Source organism: Haliaeetus leucocephalus, unplaced genomic scaffold (genome assembly GCF_000737465.1).
Source record: "Haliaeetus leucocephalus isolate CR32 unplaced genomic scaffold, Haliaeetus_leucocephalus-4.0 Scaffold351, whole genome shotgun sequence".
In the NCBI taxonomy this organism is placed as follows: Eukaryota; Metazoa; Chordata; class Aves; order Accipitriformes; family Accipitridae; genus Haliaeetus; species Haliaeetus leucocephalus.
The window spans coordinates 6681501-6703150 of NW_010972787.1; the positions used below are offsets into that span (position 1 = coordinate 6681501).

The 21650-nt window shown below is 36.5% G+C and overlaps 1 protein-coding gene across 1 annotated transcript in view; it reads left to right on the plus strand.

Annotated features, from left to right (window-relative positions):
• The window catches only part of BRCA2 (breast cancer 2, early onset), a 42553-nt gene that overhangs the window by 11407 nt on the left and 9496 nt on the right, over positions 1 to 21650 (plus strand). The window contains exons 10-20 of the mRNA XM_010572718.1: positions 532 to 1719; positions 2399 to 7189; positions 8389 to 8481; positions 9939 to 10008; positions 10405 to 10823; positions 11795 to 11985; positions 12588 to 12775; positions 17601 to 17771; positions 18080 to 18431; positions 19128 to 19283; positions 21424 to 21568. Of these exons, the coding sequence (XP_010571020.1) occupies positions 532 to 1719; positions 2399 to 7189; positions 8389 to 8481; positions 9939 to 10008; positions 10405 to 10823; positions 11795 to 11985; positions 12588 to 12775; positions 17601 to 17771; positions 18080 to 18431; positions 19128 to 19283; positions 21424 to 21568 (7764 nt within the window). The remainder of the gene's footprint in view (positions 1 to 531; positions 1720 to 2398; positions 7190 to 8388; positions 8482 to 9938; positions 10009 to 10404; positions 10824 to 11794; positions 11986 to 12587; positions 12776 to 17600; positions 17772 to 18079; positions 18432 to 19127; positions 19284 to 21423; positions 21569 to 21650) is intronic.

Below are 21650 nucleotides of genomic sequence, written 5' to 3' on the forward strand. Positions count from 1 at the left end.
AAAAAATTGAGTATCTTTTCTAAATCTTTCTAGATACTATACTATTCTATAGCAAAGCAAAAGACAGTTTAATAAATTAATCCTTAAATAACAGTTTGCTTAGGTCCCAGTTATAGACAAAAATAGGCAGCTTCCTAAGATGTTTGGTGCCTACCATTTGGTATAAATTTTCGTGGAAAAATTCTAAATGTTTATCTTTTAATATTTACTACTCATTCTCCTATCTGTAGAAAAAAAATAAAAATCTTTCGAGACAGCTAGGTTTCATCCCTGCTTAACGACCATAGTCTCAGGAGGCCAGGGCTTCATGTATGTCCTTTGCTTCCCGTTTCCTTCAACAGCTGCTGTTGGAGAGTAAGCTACTTTAAAGACATGTAGATTTATCTTTCCAAACTCACTCCTGAGTAAAGGTAATTGCCATAAAGTTTAAAGCTATATTTACTTATAAAAACACTATGTTATTCCTAAGTTATTTCCTAAAACTTAATTTTTTACTTCTTTTCTTCTTCCCATCTTCTTTAAATTATTTAGAGTCAGAGATGTTAGATGGCTTATTTGGTGAGATGAATAGCTTTGAGGATACATTCAACATGCCTGCTAAGTCCAGTGAACCTCTTCTGCTGATGCCATGTGCTCTGGATGCAGTAGAGAAATGTGAAATAAACACAGATAAAGCACAAGGAAAGGGGTATGTTCCTTCTGAGCAGTCCATCAGAAGAAAGACTGGCATTTCACAGGAAGTGAAAACAACTAGCTGGACTGAAAAAAGCCACTCTATTGAAATGAAGGATTCTTTACTCCAAAACACAGATGAAGATACAGGGTATGGTAAAGACAGCTGTTTAATTGGACACAAAATGGAACTGGAGTCACTTAGGATCACAGGAGATGTGCAAGGTTATAGAACACACAAGTCATCTGAGAATGAGAAGCCTGTGAAAGAAGACATGCAATCTTCATCAAGCCAGTGGTCTCAACTGAACTTATCTGATCTTGATGTAACTCGCTTGGAAATGTCTCTATGTAACTCTCCACCCTCAGACTTATGTAGAGAGAAAAATCTAGAAGACAATTCAGTACTAATGACCAAAGATGATGCTGTGGAAACATCTTTACTGAATACTTCGGGATTGATAAAAGCACAAAAGCTGTTGAGTGTCAATTTGTCAGAAAAGTGCTATGAAGTGAAAAACACTGAAAACAACCTGACATCGGAAATAACTCCAGTAAAATCTGTGTCTCTGAGTGTTCAAGATCCAAAGTTAGTAAAAGGATGTGCAGCTGAGAAGGTTTCCAAAATGAGCTTCTTAAACTGTAATTCTTTTTTAATTGAAAGTACAAATGTCACAGAGTATTCTGTAGTCTATAATGGCAGCTTTTCCAAGCGTTTAAAAGCAACTTCTAAATCTGTCATAACTGATGTTCTGTCTCACCCACTTGTGGGTAGTGCTGCATCTCCAGATAATTGCTATGACCTACATTTAACAAATAGTGACAATACTCTTACAAAGTCTGGCTTTAAAAACCTAAATGTGTTATCCAGCTTGAGAAAGAGATCCAGGAGATTTATTTACACGATAAATAATACTTTGCTGTATCAAGAAGAAAAAATGCAGAAAGAATTAACCTCTGAATCACCTATTCATCCTGTATTACCACATCTGGATTCGGATTCGTGTGAATTTAAAGGTTGTCACGTGGCCAGTGTTGATGAGCAAGGTATATTATTAAGCTTGTCATCATTTGTGGAGGATTCTGTATTTATTTATTAAGAACCTTTTATGTAAATATTTCAGATAAAATTGTGTAAAATCTTGTGTTTGAGATAAAGTAGCTTTGCAACTGACTAGTCTGGGAATTGAGATACTGAATTGGTCTGTTATAATAATAGTGACAGAATAGCATTATTTTCAAATAGTCTGGTGCTAACTTACAGTTTTAGTCTTGGAGTAGTTTCTGGAATAGAAACTTCCACCTTGAACCATTATTCTAATTGACAAACTTAATTATCTTTGTCAATGCTGTTTCGACATCCATAGTGTCAAGTGCCATCCTGTCTGAGTTGATAAATTCTCAGAGATCATAAAGAATGGTAAAGTTGTATTATTATTTTTCTAAAATTAGGGGGTTTAAGACTGTACATGTATTTCTTCCAGAAGCACAAAATATTTCAAAAAACAAACTATATAATGAAAGCAACCACATACTCCTATTTTTAAAAGCTGCTGTTCTTGCTAGAAGAATTACTTAATATTAGGAACTGAAGTACTTATCTTTAAAGTTAAAAAGAATCCTTATTTTGAGACACAAGGAATTAATTTTATGAAAATCTGAATTTGCACTTGTTTGAATAAATAAGAACTACTTTATTAATGTGTTTTAATGTCTTCTCTTGTAGACTGCTTGCTTCTTGCTGAGAGAAAGCATTTGCAATCGAATATCAAGGAAAATAATTTCAGCGCTTGTACTTTAAAAATGGATATAATGGATAACTCATCTGATGATTCTTTCAGTGATAGGCTGAAGCAACAAGACCTGAGAGTCTTGGGGGAAAATGCAAGAGAGGATCAACCTGCTGCATCATTAAAATGCTTAGAAGTATCTAATACACAGAAAGAAGACACAACAGATTCTTTAAATAGTGAAATAATTCCAAATATAAAACGTAAAGCTCTAACTTCAGCATGCCTAATGGCAAGAAAGCGTTCCAGATTGCTCCCTAAAGGCTGTTGCTTAGAGAAAGGCAAAGAAGACAAGTATACGAGTGCTAATGTGAATGATGGAGCTACTGTACCTCAGAGCCTTAAAGAACAACTTGTGTGGTCTTCTCCTAGGGATAATGAACACTTGATTGATATGTACCATGACACTATGTCTGTGACAAATGGTGGTTTCAATAATACTTTGGGTCAGATCAACTTAGGCATAAATGGAGTCAGTAGTGATTGTTGCAGTAAAATATCAACTGACAAAAGGTACGCTACAGACCAGCGGTCAGTAGTTGACTCTGGAGAAGTACTTGGACTTTTGGGAATTAACCACTCGGAAAGTTACTGTACTGGATTAAAACAAAGGGAGAAAACAGATGCAGCTGCCTTTTCAGAAGTAATAGCTGACAATCAAGAGCCAAAGTCAGTTGAAAACAGTGAAAACCCTCAAGCAGCTGCTTGCAATAATGTAGCTGTAGAGATTGCTAAAGAATTGTTAGATTGTATAGATGATAATTCTTTAAATGAAGTTATTTCTGGAGAAGATAAACAAGTAGCACCTATGAACTCTGGCACAAAGTCAAAGGAGAACCTGAGGTATAAAGGGAAATCATCAGGAAATCTTAATGCATGCAGTTTGAATATGGGCTTTGGTGGCTTTCAGACTGCTTCCAATAAGCAGATTAAATTCTCTGAAGTCAGTGTAGCAAAAGGCAGAATGCTGTTCAAAGATATTGAAAATGAATACTTCAAAGCCTCTTCCACAGAAAGAGTCAGAAACTTTTCAAATCAAGTTAAAAAGGAGAATACCTTTTTCTCAGATCCAGAAAGCAAGTTAGGCAGTAATTTTTCTTGTTCTTTAGATTCACAGACAAGTTTTCTCGAGCCCAGGCATACACAGTTTATTCCACAAAAAGTTGGCTTGTGTAAAAGCTTTCCTAGAAGTCAACAATCCTTGCAAGAAACAAATCAAACTTTGACAGCAAGCCAAGAAGCTGAAATTGCTGAACTTTCTAGTATCTTGGAAGAAACAGGTAGTCAGTTTGAATTTACACAGTTTAGAAAGCAAAGTAACATGATACAAAGTCAGGCCTTTCAACAGTTGGGAACTGTAGAAACACGTGGAACAACAAATGTGGAAGATATTTCTGAGACAAGGAAAGATGCTGATTTTTGTAGCACTTTTAAATCTGAAAAACGAGTGAAAAATGACAGGTATTATACTAAGCAGGAAGACATAAATGAAGATTCTAAAATGGTGGAATACAAAAATGAAAACACGGTGGTCTTCCATAAAAATGATAAAAAGGTTACTTTTGCTAACTTAGACAGAAATGAAAGTAGAATATCTGACAGGAGCTTTCCAGTAGCTAAACAAGACAGCTTTTCTAATTTTGTAGGTTTTACTTCAGCTGGAGGTAAAAAAATAAATATTTCTAAGGAGGCTTTGACCAGATCTGCAGAGCTCTTCAGGGACTTGGCTGATGATAATTATTTTTTTAAATCTTCTGAAACTGGTACTAGATGCCGCAATTCAAATGGGCATATGTCTTCTAACTGTAAATTTGTCAGATGCCTGACAAAAGAAAACAACAGAAAAACAGTTTGTGTTTCAGGCTTCGAAAGCATAGGTGCCATTTCCCACCATGCACAGCAAAAAAATGAGGGAAATGCTAGTACACCATGCAAGGAAGATATGGAAAATCAAACAAAAAGATCAATAAATTATAACGAAAATGTTAATTTCAGTAGTACTAACACTATCATCAACAGTCTATCATCCACTGAAAAACCTAACCAGAATCATAGAACTTCCAAACAGTTTTTGAATCAAGGAGATTGCCAAGTTGAAGGTAGTTTGCAAGAAGACTCAGTAGATGTAACAGCATCTCCTACACATGTTATAACTGCAGAAGAACATAGCTTAAGTATATCAGGTGAAATGGAAAACCTGTTTCCTAATCAGAAAGAAGACAGAAAGGAAAATGAACACTTGTCACAAAAATTTCAAACTCTAGCTGGTGGTGATATATCCATTTCTGATGCAGCTTTGGATCATTCTCTCCACTTGCTCAATGTGCAATGTGGAGAGAGAGATGTAAATGTTTTGGAGAGCTCTGATAAACAAAAGAGAAATCGTAAAAATATGGAAGGAGAAGATGCCACCCATGATAAGAACCTGTTAGTGAATGAAAGCAGAATGAAAATAGGTTCTTACTATCATCATCAAATACCTTTTGAGCAAGAAGTGGATGTTAAAAAAAAAGTGAAAGGGAGTTATCTGACTGGTTTTCATACTGCTAGTGGCAAGAAAATAACAATTGCTGATGGATTTTTGGCTAAAGCTGAACGTTTTTTTGCAGAAAATGTTGATGTAGGAAAGGAACATAATGACAATTTTGAGAACTCCACAAAAAAGGGGAAATGTGGTAAAAACTGCGTCAAAGACTGTGATTTATGTATTGAAAGCATTGCTCAATGTGATCCAGAAAAACTTAATTTTAATAAAAAACTTGTTCCTGAAGAATCTGGAGATCAGTTTAAGCAGGCACTAGAAATCAGTCCCATTAAACACAGTGTGATTCTTGACACTGTTAAAGTAGATACATTTGTTAATCTAGGTGGAGATTGTGAAAGAAGTTTGGTAACTTCATATGCACATAAAAAAGCTGATGTCAGACCTCGAAAGTCAGATTTGGAGTCCATTCCCAGAGAGCAGAGTGATGCTTTAAGTAGAACTCGTTTGTCTGAAGATGGAAAACTGTCTGGAGAGAGAGAGATGGAATATTTGCCAAAAAAGAGGGAAGATTCAGAAAACATGCATGATTTTCCTGTGCACTCTGCTGCATCTCTGCATTTAATGAAGGTATCAAATGACCTTGAAGATAATTCTGTGCCTGGAGATATGAAGAATACTTTATATGTTGAGGATAGTAACAATAAATCTAATCAATCCCTTCTCTTAACTTCAAAAAGTAGCTCTTCTTTGAACTGTGATAGTAAGGAATTTGACTTAGAACACTTAAATGAACCTTGTGCTGATACGAACTGCTTCACAGACACCATAGTTAATGCTTGCCAAAACCAGTCACTAGTCAGTCTTCCTGAAGATGAAACTAATTTAACCAGGATAAAAGAAACAACACTTAATGTTGAAAATCAAAAGTGTGATCTGAAGGCACTTGTGTTTAGTACAGCAAAAGGTAAAGCAGCTTCTGTTTCAGAAAGCGCATTAGCAAGAGTCAGACAAATGTTTCAAGAAGACTACAGTGAATCTGTAAAATATAAAATTGAGAATAATTCAAGAACTAATCAAAGAGAAATTGCTGGAAATTCATCTTCCGTCATTCATGCTGAGTGTCCTAATCCCACTAAATTTTTAAATGCTACAAGAAGCGAAGAGATTAATTCAGCCGCATCCCATTTTATTAAAGTAAATGCAAGTGCTAGTGAAAACAGTCACCAAGATGCAAACACATTTGCAGATGCAAAGTCTGTTTCAAGTTCTCAGAGGCAATGCTTTGAACAGAATATTAAGCATTTAGAGCACTTGCCTGTTCCAGATAAGCAGATAAAGCAGTCACATTCTTCTACAAGCAATCTTGGATTTTTTAGTACAGCAAGTGGTAAGCCTGTACAACTATCGGAAGAGTCACTCAGGAAAGCTAGACAACTCTTCTCTGAAATGGAAGGTAATCATTCATTGCATGTACAAGAAGCATTTTTAGTTGAGCAAGATGTTGAAAAGTCTGAAATGTGCAGTGAAGTAGTTCCTAGGAAAATGCAGATAGTGTTACCAAAAGGGGAAGAAGATGCCAGCACTGAATTGATTTCAGATCCTGCTTTTGGGTTCAGCACTGCAAGTGGAAAGCAGGTAACGGTCTCTAAAAATGCCTATCAAAAAGCAAAGGCAATTTTAAAAGAATCTGATGACTTTTTGAGCAGTGGCCTTTGCATTGCGGATCAACTTAGTTCTAAAGAGAGTCGTCAACATGTAAAATCTTTAACTGATAAAGTGATCTCAGAATCCAAAACTGAAAAAAGCTACAATGAAGACTTAGACTTCAAAAGCATCTACCCTGAGGAAATGAAGTCTTTTCCAAGCACTTGCCTTGTCAAAATGCCTGAGTACATACCACGTAATAAGAAAAACAAGCAGTTAACATCATTTAAAAATAGCTTTCAGCAAGATGAGACTAGGTCTTTTGGAAAAGGGCAGCTGAATCTGGAGATGAAAACAGAGTCTGAAGCAATTTCATGTAGTGCTACTGCTAAAGCAGTAATGAATATTAATCTTCTCCAAACTCCAAAAGATTACTTGGAAGTGGAGGCTGTAGAAAGTGCAAGAGCTTTTATGAAAGATGATCTTTCTGATCCTGGAGTACAAATGAATGCTGCACAGTCCTTCAGTGGCAGACTGGATAAAAACTTTCAAAATAAGACCTTTGGGAAGAGGCACTTTGAAGAAGAAAACTCCCTCGGTAGGTCTTTATCTTATATATGTTCAACTCCCTATTTCTTCACAGTGGGTTGTTTGAGGGTTATTTGCATGTCACATTGATTTTTAGGTCATATAGAAGTTGAAGTTCTTTCTCTAGGTGTCAATGACAAAAATTCTTGCTGCAGGCGATAGTTATCCACTCTTTCCAGCCTTAAATGCACAGTACAAGCTAAACTCGTGATTACTAATTTTGAAGGTGTGCAGGTTTTGCTGTTTTATCATAAAGTTATGGAAGCAAGCTACTGCTCCTTTCTTCTCTGAGCAGACTTTTTTTCCCTCTGCACAGATCCAGTGTTTTTTTCATTGAAAAATGTGTAGTAGTATTTCCATTTTCACCTTTTTGTGCCTTGTATGCGAGGACAAGGTTTCGCTTGTGTTGAGATTGCTAGTCTGATATGAAAAATAGTTGTTGGTCTAAAAGCGCAGTTTCTCACCATCTAAAACTGATCTGTCTCAGGGCTGAAGTGTTGGTACTTAATGCTTGCACAATCACCCAGAGGTGTTCAGGGACCTGGGCTAGCTGAAAACTATTTAGGGAAGGGTAGATTGCAACAGAGCTGCTGCCTAACTGCGCAAGTTCAGGTATAAAGGTCAGGCAGGCTAGTGCGTGAAGGTCTAGGTAGGTGTGAAAAGGCAGATAGGATTCTATCAGTTCAACTTGAAACAGCTGTGCCACAGTTAAACCATACCCTTAGTTGCAGCTTCTGTAAAGGATGTGTTACACACTTTTTTAGAATTCTGTAGGGACCCTTTGATAACTGAAAGTACAAAAAGATGCAGGTGAGCTGTGCTGCTGCAGTCTACTGCGGTGCGCTTTCTGAGGCAGACTGTCTTGAGTATGTTTGATAACTTAAGGCTCACAAATTTTGATTTGGTTGGAACAGACCTACTGACCACAAAAGATTCTGCAAGAGAATTCATTATATGGAATCTTGAAATCATTCTTGGTATAACACAATATACACTCAGTCTGTATGTAAGAAACTTGCAAATTGTGGTGAAGTAGCTCTGTGTTCCAAAAGGCCGTTTAATACAGACATGTGATCTGAAAACTTGTTACTTTGCTTGCTCTGACTTCTTGAATGTTTTATTTAGAAATTATAATTAAATCATACAGTATTAGTAAGAAACTGAACTTAAAAGGAATATCACTTTTAAAAATCTGTGTTTTTATCCTAGGGGAACCTCCAATTAAAAGACAGCTACTGCTTGAATTTAACAAAACAGAGAATCGCCCCAGATCTTTGAAAGTTTTGAAAAGCACCCCTGATGGTAATTTCAGTCTTCTTGTGTTCTAAGCAGTAATCTGATGTTGGTTGTTATCTTTAGAATTCTTAAATTTCTAATAAACTCACATATAATAAGATTGCTTAACTGCTTCTTTTGTCAATACAGTCATGGAAATTCAGGGAAGCTGCTATGGTAATGTCTCTGCTGACTTGAAATCACATGATTAATGGTATGCCTTATTGTGTAGAATCCAAATATATTACAATGTACTACTTCTGCAAGAACTCTGGTTTAATTTCCAGCTCTGTAGGAATTTATCCAGTTTCTTACAATCCTAAATCTCACAAATTCTAGTCTCAGTAGGAAGATGTTTTATTGTTCTGTAATTTCTCAGTTAAAAACTGTATCTACAGGAAAATTAGAAGGTACTGGTAATTTCATCATGTAGTAATTTGTGAAGAATATACTTACTGATAGGTGTCTACATTACAGTTGCTTTTAATATTTTAAACCAGTAATATGAAGGCTTATGAAAGTGAAATCAAGGTTTTAAAGCATGAGTTGATGCTTTATGTGAAGCTAGTTATTGATTAGGGTATTAGGATAATGTGATTTTGGCTATGGCTTTTGGTTACAGGATAAACTGTGTTCTTTAAGTAACTTGTTCCTTCTAAGCACTGCATGCCTCACCTAGAATTTAGTAGCAGGATTCATCAAGTACATTGGTTTAACCAGTATATTGGTTCCTGAATGCTGTCCTAAATCTGTTCTAAGCCTAAACCCCATGGTTTAAAGTTCTAAATGAAATTTGTAAGTTACTGCCAGAGAATAAATTTAGACCCTTCATATGTAACTATTATCCTACCCTGCAGCAGGACCTGAACAGTGTTATTCTTTGGTGGAACTACTGAAAACAGTTCTAATCTCCAGTATGGTCTTGTCTCTGACTTCTAGAACATGTGGTGTCTTGTATCTATGATTTCTCATATGAAACTTCCTCTTTGCAGCCTAAGGCATAGCACAAATGAGTTTAAATTCCAGGCAGACATGATTTAGTTATGTTGATAATTCCAAGATAAGCATGTCCTTCAATGATGCAAGGAGTTTGTGCAAATGTGCCCTTTTCTGTTGTAACCTTAAAAAGAAAAAAAAAAGTTGCTAAAAGAGTTCTAAATTGAATGATGAGCCTTCCTAGAATTAAATATATGATAAACATTTCCTTTTCAGGAGCCTAAAAACATCTTGCAGGCTCACAAATAGGAATTTTTGAGAGTTCAGCATTGTGGTCACATATCCTTTAGATCTGTGTGCAACTAGTGTGAAGATGTTTTATACAAAGAATTTACTTGGCAGAAAAAAAACCCACAACAACAAAGCTGTTTAAATCCGCTCTGGAAACTTTTCTATATATTTATAACGTTAATATAGAAAAAACATGTGCTGTAAATATCTGTCCATGTAATGTACTGTTTCAAATTTTTTTTCTAATTATCTTATAGGCATTTTCAAAGACAGAAGAAAGTTTATGTATGATGTTCCTTTAAAACCTGTAACTTGTCAACCTTTTGGGTGAGAAATTTATAATATATTTTAGAATTCTTCTAATGCAATTTCTAAAAACCATGCAAGCCCTTGTAACTTTTTAAAAATAAACGGTAATAATTTGCTACCCAACTTTATAAAAGACTAATACTTCTACTTCAAAATAAACATATTAAATTACCATATAGCACACATTGCTGCAGTAGACCACTGAGATGCTAGACAAATTTTACACTTGTATTTGTCTTTTCTTGATAGATAGAAATTAAGTATTCCATTTTTAAAATGTCAAAGACTGATATTTTGGGTTTTTATTGACATAGTGTTAAAAGTTGTATTACTAAATTATGAATATAAAAATCCTGACAAAGATTTTTGTCAGGAAGCTGAAACCTATACGCTTAAATATTTTTGTCCCTGTAGGGCTACTAAAGAACGACAAGAAGTCAAGAATCCTACCCTTACTCTACCAGATCAAGACTTCAAAGGATTCAAATCTAAACCTGCCATTTTTCAGCACTGTGTACTAAGACAATCTTCAAATGGTACTTCAGGGGTTTCTACTCCATGTAAGGTCTCAGCAAAAGAGAGTGAAGAAACAAGAAGTTTGTACAAATCTGGAAAAACTGCTAAAACTTTTATTCCACCCTTCAAAACCAAGCTGACATTTTCTACAGGTGAACAAGGCAGTAGCAAAAGATGTCACTCACCAATCAGCAAAAATATGACTGAAGAGACAGAATTAAATCAGATCACAACTGAACAAAATATTGCTGAACCTCAAGATCACCAGTCTTGCATCCAGCATGCAGCAGACACTGACCTAGAAAATGGCAATTTAGGTATTTTCAGATTTTGATCACTTAACTATTGTGAATACTAACTATCAGAATTGAACCTTTAAGGGTTTTGCATACTCTGTCAGACTTCTTTTTTAAGTAAAAAGAAGCTTTTTAAGCTCTTTTTTTTGGCAGGAAATTTAGGAAATAATTACTTTCCTAATATTTTATGTTGCACTTCTAATAAAGCATATGCAACTCATCTCCAAAGTTAATTAAGAACACAAAAAAATTGTTTTCACACAGTGCTTCAGAAACAAGATGGCTTATGTTTCATTTGATTTTATATGCCTCTTAAGTAAAATATTCTAGGAACCTTAAAGACTAACCTTGCTATACTTCATTCACTTTTACAGAAGCTTGTTTTCATTCTGTTTTCTAATTAAATCGTAGGCTTAACTATATAAATGGCTGACTTATTTTCAAAGAGGCAGAGTTTAAATGCTCAACTGTTAGACTTTATTTAGCATGTGGGCTTATGCCTTCTAAGCTCTCTGGAATGTTGCAGTGTGTATAATTTCTGTAACTATTACAATCAAATTATCTGGATGTTTTCAGAAGGACTCGTATATACTTGAACAGGTGCATGAACATTTGCAGAATTAGATCCCATATTTACAGGTCAAAATCTCAGGATTACGGACTTTGTAGTCAGCATCAGCTAATTTCTGTTCATTTGGAGTTTTCTATGAAGATAAGAGTTCAGTCTGAGAAATACAGGGATTTAAGTTTAGGTCAGGGATTTAATATATTCATATTCATTTCATATCAATATTATTCAAATGCCTTTAGTAAATGCTGCTTTTTAAATGCATTAAACTTTGAATATTTAGACTGTTGCAGTTTCTAAAAATCTGCAGAGTGGCTTAGAAAATATGCTTCTCTGAATCTGTTTTTATAGTGTGACTGTGTATCTGAAATCGATATATACTGTAAAAAGGTTTTGACGTTTTGGGGGTTTTTTTTCTTTGCAGCTGTGGTCAAGATGATGACAAACCTCCGCTGTGCCAGAGATCTGCAGGAAATGAGAATTAAAAAGAAATATAGGCAAAATATTAGCTCACAGCCAGGCAGTCTTTATGTCATTAAAACATCTGCAAGAAATAGAATCTCTCTGAAAACTGCAGTAGAAGAGAAATCTCCTAGCTTTTATTCTACAGAAGAGGTATGTTGACATCTTTTTACTGTGTGTCTTTCCCAGGATCTGTTCCTTAAGTAGCTTTTGAATAGATAGATACATTCTTCAGTTTTTAAAGAAGTATTTACAGTAGCTGTTATACCAGTTGCTTACAGTTTTTAAGTAGCTTTGCATATCCACAGTTTTTAAGACTATTCCAAATAAAAAGGGTCATAAATGTCTCTGTAATGTTACAACCAACAAGAGAAGCATCAAACAAGGAAAAAATCCACCAATTATAGATGCTATTGACTTTTAACCCATATGAAGAGCTGTTTTAAGATAACAGTTAAAATTTAAGCTTAGGTAAGTCTATATCAAAAGCCTCTTGCTTTTGGTACAGTGAAGGTACAAAACCTATTGAATTTTTAAAACAATTTTAAAGCACACTGTGATGCTATTCTTCTAAAATAATTGCTGGGAATTCCTCCATTCTCTTTGGATTACATATGAAATGACAAGGTCAGACAAAAACTGTCTCAACCTCAAGGAAATATTTAATCTGTATTTATAACATTAGATATAAAACCTCTCAGCTGAATTCTTACTGTATTGTCATTATTTTGTCTTTTTCATCTAATTTTTTTCAGCTTTACACATATGGTGTTTCAAAACATTGCATACAAGTTAACAGCACAAATGCAGAATCTTTCCAGTTTCTCATGAAAGACTTTTTCAGTAAGGAGTATTTATTAGCTGGAAATGGGATGCAGCTTGCTGATGGAGGATGGCTAATACCTACAGATGAGGGAAAAGCTGGAAAAAAGGAGTTTTACAGGTACTGTTACTTATGAAATTGAGACTAGTATGCTATTTATTAGTTAGTGATTCTGTTATCCCCTAGAAGAAATCCAGCAGAGTAATCCTTTAAAGCCTCTGACTACTTTTTTACTGTGCATTTTTAGTATACCTCTGTTAGTGTAAATAAAGATATTGTAGGATTGTAAATGGAGACTAATGTTGGTAGTGATCTTCACTGTCCATTAAAGAAAGCATACAAAGTCCATTTAGAAAATTTCTGGGGATTCTTCAACAGTGCAAATAGTAATATTTTTCTAGACTATTTTCTGTTAATTTAGCATGTTACCATTTTGTTTAATTAGCATTAACAGGTTTTGATTTTTTTTTTTTTTCAAGTGGAAAATGATTTCTTTCTGTTGAGCTCTAGAGTTTCTTGATGGGAAGGAAGGTTGACTGGGCAGGTGCTTAGGGCTTCTTTGGCAGGACAGGGCTGAAAAATGTTTTTTCAATGTAATTTTTTTAAAGCTGACATATGATTTGAAGGAAGCCAAGACTTCAGTAGTAAAACTCACTGATTCATTCAAGCTGTCTTTTGAGTATATGTAAGAAGCAAAAAAAACCCCACCCTGCACAAACAACCCTTGCTTCTTGCACTCTTCCTGGTCCTTCTATCCCTCCTTTTGCAGGTCCTTTAAGTTAAGCTGAAAAAAAAGTCTATGTGTTGAGTGCGTCTCTCCTAAACACTTTCATAAAACTTATGGTTTGTTTTACTGTAAACAAGTTTGTACATCATAACTTCATCAAAAGCACGTGCAACAGAACAAGGAACTACCAGTGTACTGTTGTTCCAGCAAAACTTCAGAAAATACTTAACTATTATTTTCTGATTCCTTCGTTAATTTGAGATGCTCTTTTTTCAAGTCAGTGTCGCTGTTGGTGTGCATTCACACAAACACTCAAGGCAGGGACCGGTATTTGAGTAGCATTTGTAGTAAAGCACGCATTGCCAACCTACGTAGTGTCAGAATTCAAGAGGTTTGCAACATTTGCTTCCCAGTACTGAAGTATGACAGAGATAGGTCTGTTCCAAGCTCAAGGACTGCTTTTATTTGAAAGTTTGAGTTGGTGAAGTTGGTGCCAGTAATCCAATATGGGAAAATTGACTGGTATAAGATGTGTACTTCCATGTTACGATCTGTACTTCCTCATGAAAAAAGAATTGCTTTCTGCTCTTGCTAGTGAGTCAGCATCACTGTTAGCTTCTGCCACATGACTTTGGGAAACTTTTTTGATGCCAAAGTCATTGCCATGACTTTGGGAAATGTTTTTGGTGTCAACAATATTTGTTCATCTTGGGAGAACTGGAGATGTCCTGTGTCCCTACCCAACAACTGCTCAGTGAAGATCAGTCCACTGCTGGAGTTCACAGAATTATAGAATAGTTTAAGTTGGAAGGGACTGCTGGCAGTCATCCAGTCCAAGCCTCTGTTCAACATGGTTCAAATTAGATTAATTACTCAGGGACTTGTCTAGCTGAGTCTTGAACATCTCCAAGGACAGAGATTCTACAACCTCTCTGGACAGCCTGTGCCAGCTGACCACTCTCATGGTGTAAAAAACCCCAAAACAACCATCCTTATCTCCGATTGGAATTTTCCATGTTCCAACTTGTGTCTGTTGCCTCTCATCCTACTGTTGTGTGCTTCTGAGAAGAGTCTGTCCCTGTCTTCTCTGAATCCTCCAGTCAGGTAGTTGTAGACAGCAATAAGGTCTCTTTGCCTTCTCTTAAATTCAGTCAAACCCAGCTCTCTTAGCTTGTGTGTTACGTGCTTAGCCCCCAAGAGCACAGGGGATCACCTTGGTGGCCCTCTGCAGGGTTTGCTCCAGTACACCAGCATCTTTGTCCTGGGGAATCCAAAGCTGGACAGAAACTGCAGATGCAGTCTCCCAACTGCTGAAGAGAGGGCAAGGATCACTGCCTTCCTGGCTTCGCTCCTAATACAGCCCAGGATGTTTTTGTGCTTCTTTGCTGCAAGGACACATTGCTGCCTCATCTTGTCCACCAGGACCTTGGATCCTTTTCTGCAAAGCTGTTTCCCAGACAGTCAGCCCCAGCCTGTTAGTGTTGCAGGGGGTTGTTCCATCGCAGGTGCAAGACTTTGCTTTTGTTGAATTTAATGAGATTCCCACCAGCTTGTTTCTCCAGCCTGTCCAGGTTCCTCTAAATAGCAACCCTGCCCCTCAGTTTATCAACCACTTCCCCAGATTTGGTGTCATCTGTAAACTTGCTGCAAGGGTGTTCCATGTCATCATCTGGGTTGTTAATGAAGGCATTAAACAACATTGGTCCCTCTGTTGATATCTGAGAGGTTCCACTAGTTACTGCTCACCTGCTGGAGTCAATCACAATTCTTTATGCTCAGCAGTCCAGCCAATTTTCCATCCTCCTTATCTACTTATCCAGCCCATATCTTACCAATTCTTACAGAGACTGTAAGAAATTTTCAAAGTCCTTTCTAACATATGCAGCATCCACTGCCCTCCCCTTGCCCACAGCACCGGTTACTTCATCACAGTAATCAATTGGTTTGGTTAGGCATGATTTGCTCTTAGTAAATCCATGTTGGCCATTCCCAATCACCGTCTTGTCTTTCACTTGTTTAGAAATGGCTTCTAAGAATTTCTGCATGCTGCTCTGGAAGTTTTGGAGTCTCTCTGACAGTAAAACAAGTTTGTCTCAGAGCAGTCCTTAAAATTGATTGGGTTTTTTTTCCAAAATACTGTAAGGCAGAGCTAATCCTCCCACAGTTCCATTTTGCACCCTGTGGCATCGCATGTCCCAACTGTTTCATGGGCAGCTATGGGATGTGTAGGCATATGCATTTATGTAGTCACTCAGAGGCAGAATATGCAGAACTTGACCTAACTTGTTACTTGTCTGTTTCCTACCCATTTGGCAAGTATTTTGCTACTAGCGATACCATCCCTGATTCTGCATTTCCCTCCAGCGGTGACACAATTGTTGAATGTTTTGGGGATATACCTTGCTAGATGGTATGTTCCTACAAAGCATTTATGGTAGATGTATAAAAGACTGTCTGGGATGTTGATCCATGTGCAGTTGTTGTGCAGGGCCTCTTGCCTACATGTCAGTGTTCTGGAGTTGCATGCGTTTTAGAAAGCAGGCTGGTCATTCTTTTCTCACATGAAATTCCTATTTCTAGGCTGACAAGCAATGCCACTACTCAAATTAATAGGAAACACGAGGTTTGAGGTTGTTTTTGTCAAGAAACAGTAGATCTCTGGCAACAATGCATCCAACTCTGGATCACTGTATTTGCAGTCTGCTGCTTAGACATGTTGGAGGTAATCTTGATTAATTAAACACAATTTTCCTGTGAATGGGAAAGGTATTAAAGTATTTGCACAAAACATCTTACGGCTAGATGTGCCAACAACTTTTTAGGCAGTCTAACTTCTTGTTCCAGAGACAGCTTGTCTTAATAATCATTTTCAGATGTTCTCCTGCTTCTGTGGTCAGGCCATTAGATATATGGCCTTCCCCACATTCATTTTTCAGAAACAGAAGAGAGAAACCACCAGCATGCTGCTAAATATCCCAGAATAACCATGGTGGTTTTGGTGTCAGAACCTGCTCTGGATGGCAGTGTTGATCTCACCCTGAATACCAGATAGCCTCTCAAGCAATTTGTAGAGGTTTTTCCCCAAGAGGTTGCCTTAGTTATCTTTTCTGGACTTGTTATATGTTAAAGCATGTAGTTGAGAATAAATACTTACTGGTTGGTCAGCTGAATCAGTCTTTTTATCCCTTTAAGTATATTAACTGGATTTCCATCAACTAGAATATGTATGCCTTCATTTAGTCATCTGTATTTAGGATCTTAATCTTGAACAGAATTCTGTCTTTAACTCCTGAATTGCATTGTCCTTCACAAAAGATTACAGAGTATCTCCTAAAGCTTGAGATTGCTTTGCTCTCTTCTAATGTAGTAATAATTAATTTGATAGTCATGCCTGCTCCTTATCTTCCTGTATATGACTTTTTGGCTTTTAAATCGTTTCTTTTCCTCATTCAACTGAGATATAGTTCCTTAAAATCTTCTTGAGGCTTTCTGACAAGCGGGAAATTGACTTTTTGATAGGACTTAACTTGTGTTCTAATCAGTCTAATGGCTCAGCTATTTGATTTTCTGGTCTAATTCTTTCTCTCCTCCTTTAATGACTCTGAGAGCTGGAAAAACCAGATGTTTCCAACCCAAGTCATGCAGGTCATGGTGGTACAGCTTGGACTCGAACACAGAATGAAAGTCCATTTCAGCAGTCACTCGATGGAGAGAAGAAAGTTCTTTAGTAGCAACTGGAAGACCTTTGAAATGTGTTGTCCTCATGCATGCTTAAAAAAAAAAACAAAACCACCCAAACCACAACTCTAGAAACTGTGACGTAGAGGGGGATGGATTGTAATGAACTCATCAAGCAAGCAGGGGAAATTCCAGGGCTGAAAGGGCATAGAGCACACCTCTGACCCTCTATGCTATGTGCATAGCTGCATGAAGCAGCCAGAGCATGCCCCTGGAGCTACTGCTAAGGTTAAAAGTCTCCATTTCAGGAACACACGCAAGTATGCACATGCATGCTGCCAAAGTGCATGAGGACAAAACTTTAATATTCAGAGAATAACCAGATCAAGCTATGGAATGTAACCTTCCTGTTTTCACTGTAATAAATATTCCTTTGTTAATGTTGCCTATGTACATACACTGAATACAATGCTAGGGAAAAATAGACAAGTGAAAACTTACAGTGGATTTCAGGTTAATTTATTAACAATTTATCTGCAGAGCCCTCTGTGATACTCCTGGTGTGGATCCCAAGCTAATAACAGAGTCCTGGGTTTACAATCACTATAGGTGGATTGTATGGAAATTGGCAGCCATGGAAGTGTCTTTTCCACATGAATTTGCTAGCAGATGTTTGACACCAGAAACAGTGCTGTTCCAGTTGAAATATAGGTACGTGTATAGCAATGTATTTGGAGTTGCAATTTGTGATACTGTGTGCTTTCTAGTTCATAATATTATAAAATAAGCACCTCTACCTTATGGTTTATCGGAATGCTTATATTGTTAAACTTATGCATACCAGTATAAAAAATGTAGTGCATGTTATTTGCAAAAATGTAGATAACATTTGCTTTGCTACAGTGGTACTTAATCATATAGATTGATTAAGCAATAGTTTGCTACAATTGTTTTTAAGGAAAAACAATGTGATGGATTTTGTTTGCTATAATACAGCATCATTAATTCTTTTTTTGTAGGTATGATTTGGAAGTAGATAAGAGTAAACGATCAGCAATCAAAAAAATAACAGAAAGAGATGATGCGGCAGGTAAAACACTTGTACTGTGTGTTTCTAAAATCATATCGCTAAACACCGTTGTATCTCCTAGCAGTAGCAATAGGAATGTGGAAAGTAAAAAAGCAGCAGCAATAATTGAAGTTACTGATGGCTGGTATGGGATTAGAGCTCTTCTGGATCCACCTCTCAAAGCTTTCTTACATAGAAGGCGGCTGACAGTTGGTCAGAAGATCGTAGTGCACGGAGCAGAACTTGTTGGCTCTCAAAATGGATGTACGCCACTGGAAGCCCCAGATTCCCTGATGTTAAAGGTAAAACAAAATATTATATTAGTTCAGCTTGATTGGATGTGACTGAGAGATGTGATAGGTGCTATTTAGTTGGGCCACGTTTTGTAAACAAAAAGTTTTGTCAGGGCTTTACAAACAGACAAAGTTTTGTTGAAGTTTTATAACCAGATTTGTAAGACATGACAGAAGGTAGCTGATGCTATTCAATAGGGTTGGAAGAGAAGTTTATACTATAAAATTCTGCCGAATTTTGCTGTGTGTTTTGACAGTTCCTGCTCCTTAATTTGGTTGAGCACCAAGTTACAAAAAGTATTTATCCATCACAAACAATATGGAAGTTGGAGGAAGAATAGGGGGTCAAAAACAGGTTGTGAGAGGGTGGGCCTGGGGGGGAGGATCTTGACTTGTTTGAGCATGATTAAAGTACTGGGTGAAGTTTCAGCATAAAAATTTTGCTCCTTTGGTATAAAGCAATGGCTTGTCTTATAGATGCTCATTTCCTAGAGAATTTTAACTCGTCAAATTTTTAGTTCCTGTGTAAAATACATTTTCAATGTGAAAAGAAAACTTGAAATTAAAACGTAATACGTTCAGATGCAAAAATGAGATATTCTTAGTGAGGTCAGCGTGAAAATAGTCTTTCCTCTAGATGTAATAAGTTGGATATCTTTTTGACCTACCAGTGACAGTTTATCATTCAACATTTAACTTGTTCAGATTTCAGCAAACAGCACTCGATGTGCACGATGGCATGCAAAACTAGGATTTCATCGGGATCCCAGACCTTTTCCTTTGCCTTTGTCATCGCTTTACAGTGAGGGTGGTGCAGTGGGGTGTATTGATGTAGTTATTCAAAGAACTTACCCTATTCAGGTATGGTATAAGTATTTTATGAATCTAACAGGTTCTATGAAATCTAAATTATATTAGTTAATTGCTGTGTCATTCCTCAAATCAGACATAATATAGAGAGCTAAAAAATTTAAGAAAAGGTACCATTTTGTGTAAAATGAACAGGAGTGGTTCTTGCAGCGTGCCTGTATTTAATATTTCAAGACTGGAGTACCCTGCTGTAAGAAGAATTTGAGTTTGCGCTCAGTATCTTCTTGTTGGCTTTGTTTTCAGCTTCAAAAAGCCAGAGATAATTGAATTTCAGTTCTGTAATCTAAAGCGCAGCGCTTGTTTTGAAGGAGAAAAAAAATTGACAGTTTCAACTCCAAGTAGAAGTGAAAGCCAACTTTTTCTATTATTAACATACATATCCCTGCAAAGAAGTTAAATATTTATAACCATTAGCAAGATTACTTTTTCTTACATGTAGCTGGCTATATTGTGTAAGATCTATTATGTAAAAATATTATTGAAAATACAGTGTGATTATGGTGTAAAATAGAATGAAGATCTTTTAAATACCACTTGATATCCAGACATTTTAAATGTGGTCAGACTTTGCTGTAACTGCTTGCTTTTGTAACAATACTGACTACAAAAAGAAACAATATTCTTTTTTAGTAATCAATCCTCTTAGTGTTAACAGTTTAACCAGGATACAACTTTCAGATTTTGTTAACTTTTCTCAGAGTATATTATACTTGGCGTGTACACATAGGGGTTATTTTTTTCATTGCTTTCTTTCTAAAGTGTTGTATTACTGTTGGTTGATGTAGAATGAATTCTGCAAAGGTAATAGCAATATTTGGTTTGGATCATTACTTTGGTATTTAGATCATTACTTTAATGGAGGAAATTGCAGCACTTAACTATGTGAACAGCCTGATAGAACTAACATTTATTTAGGTCCCAGAAAGGGGGCTGTAGTCTGTAACCACATCATAGTAAGTGGCTTCCAGGCTGAGGAGGAAAGTGGTGTTTTGTATCTGACTGTATCAAGAGATTGATGTGCTGATGTAGGGGTTTTCTTTGGGTTTTTTTTTTTTTTTTTTTTTTTTTTTTACAACACTGAGACTCTTGCTCAAACATACCAAAATGATAGGAAGACTTGGGCTGTCTGTCTCCTTTCACCGCAAGAATCAAGGAGTGTAGGAATCATAGTAACCCTAATTAAAGATGTCAAACTGTGAATAGTGCAGGAAATACATGGCATGCAGTTGATGAGGCAGGCAGAGCCTATTTCAACAATTCACTGCCTCATAAGGATTAGTCCTTCAACCCTTCCTCATCCTGCTCTCACTGTACTCTCTTGCTGCTTCTCTATGCTAAACCTGGAGCTCACCTGATCCTGTTGCTTAGCTAATATAATTCACTAAATCAGGAGTAAGTAACTAACTAGTAATAATAATAAAAAAAAGGTGCAACAAACTGCTGTCTATTGAAAAAACTGATGTGGTCTGAGGTCAGATATCTGCTAAAGCTAGTGCAAGGGAGAAGATGGGACTTTGCAGTAAAGAGGAAGGGAAGGGATCACTTTCAGCGGCAGTGACCTTTTTGTTTGGCTCACCTATCTCTTCAAATCAGGCAAGCCAGTTCTGGCAGGGTTGTGGACAAGGCTGTAGTCCTATGGAACCATTTCAGACAGAAAAAGTTTAAGAGCATCTGCAGAACAACGTCATAGTTCTTTTACAGCCTCTAATCTAGCGTGTTAAAACAGACAGTACAGTTGATGTGGAAAGACAAACTGGATAGAATGCAGTTCTGGTATATTTTTAAGCATCGAGTTTGATGGTTTGTATCTTAATGTATCTACCAGTGGGATCCAACTATCTTCTAAATTACATCATTGATACCTATTACTACTGTAAACTATGGTTTCTTCAGATGTTAAATCATGCAGTTTTGACTACTGCTCCATTCTGTCTGTGTATCTTTAAAATGAAGATTTACCAACCAATGCTGTGGGGTTTTGCCTTTTATCTATTATACTGAAAGAACTTATGATCTACTGCCTGTTCTTTTTTTAAAGCATTTTTGCGTAACAGTAAGTATTAGAAGGAAGCTAGATGAGGTTAAAAATTAAAAATAGTCTGGGTTTTGTTTTTGAATCTTTTTATTTCAGTGGGTGGAAAAGACATCAGCTGGTTCGTATGTGTTTCGTAACAGCCGAGCTGAAGAAAGGGAAGCTGCCAAGCATGCAGAGGATCAACAAAAGAAACTGGAAGCTCTGTTTGCAAAAATCCAAGCAGAATATGAAAAGCATGAAGGTAAAGCTTTCATTGTTTCAGAACATGTAATAAGAACACAAAAACTTTTTTGGCATCTACAGAAGAGTTTAAAGAAACTGGC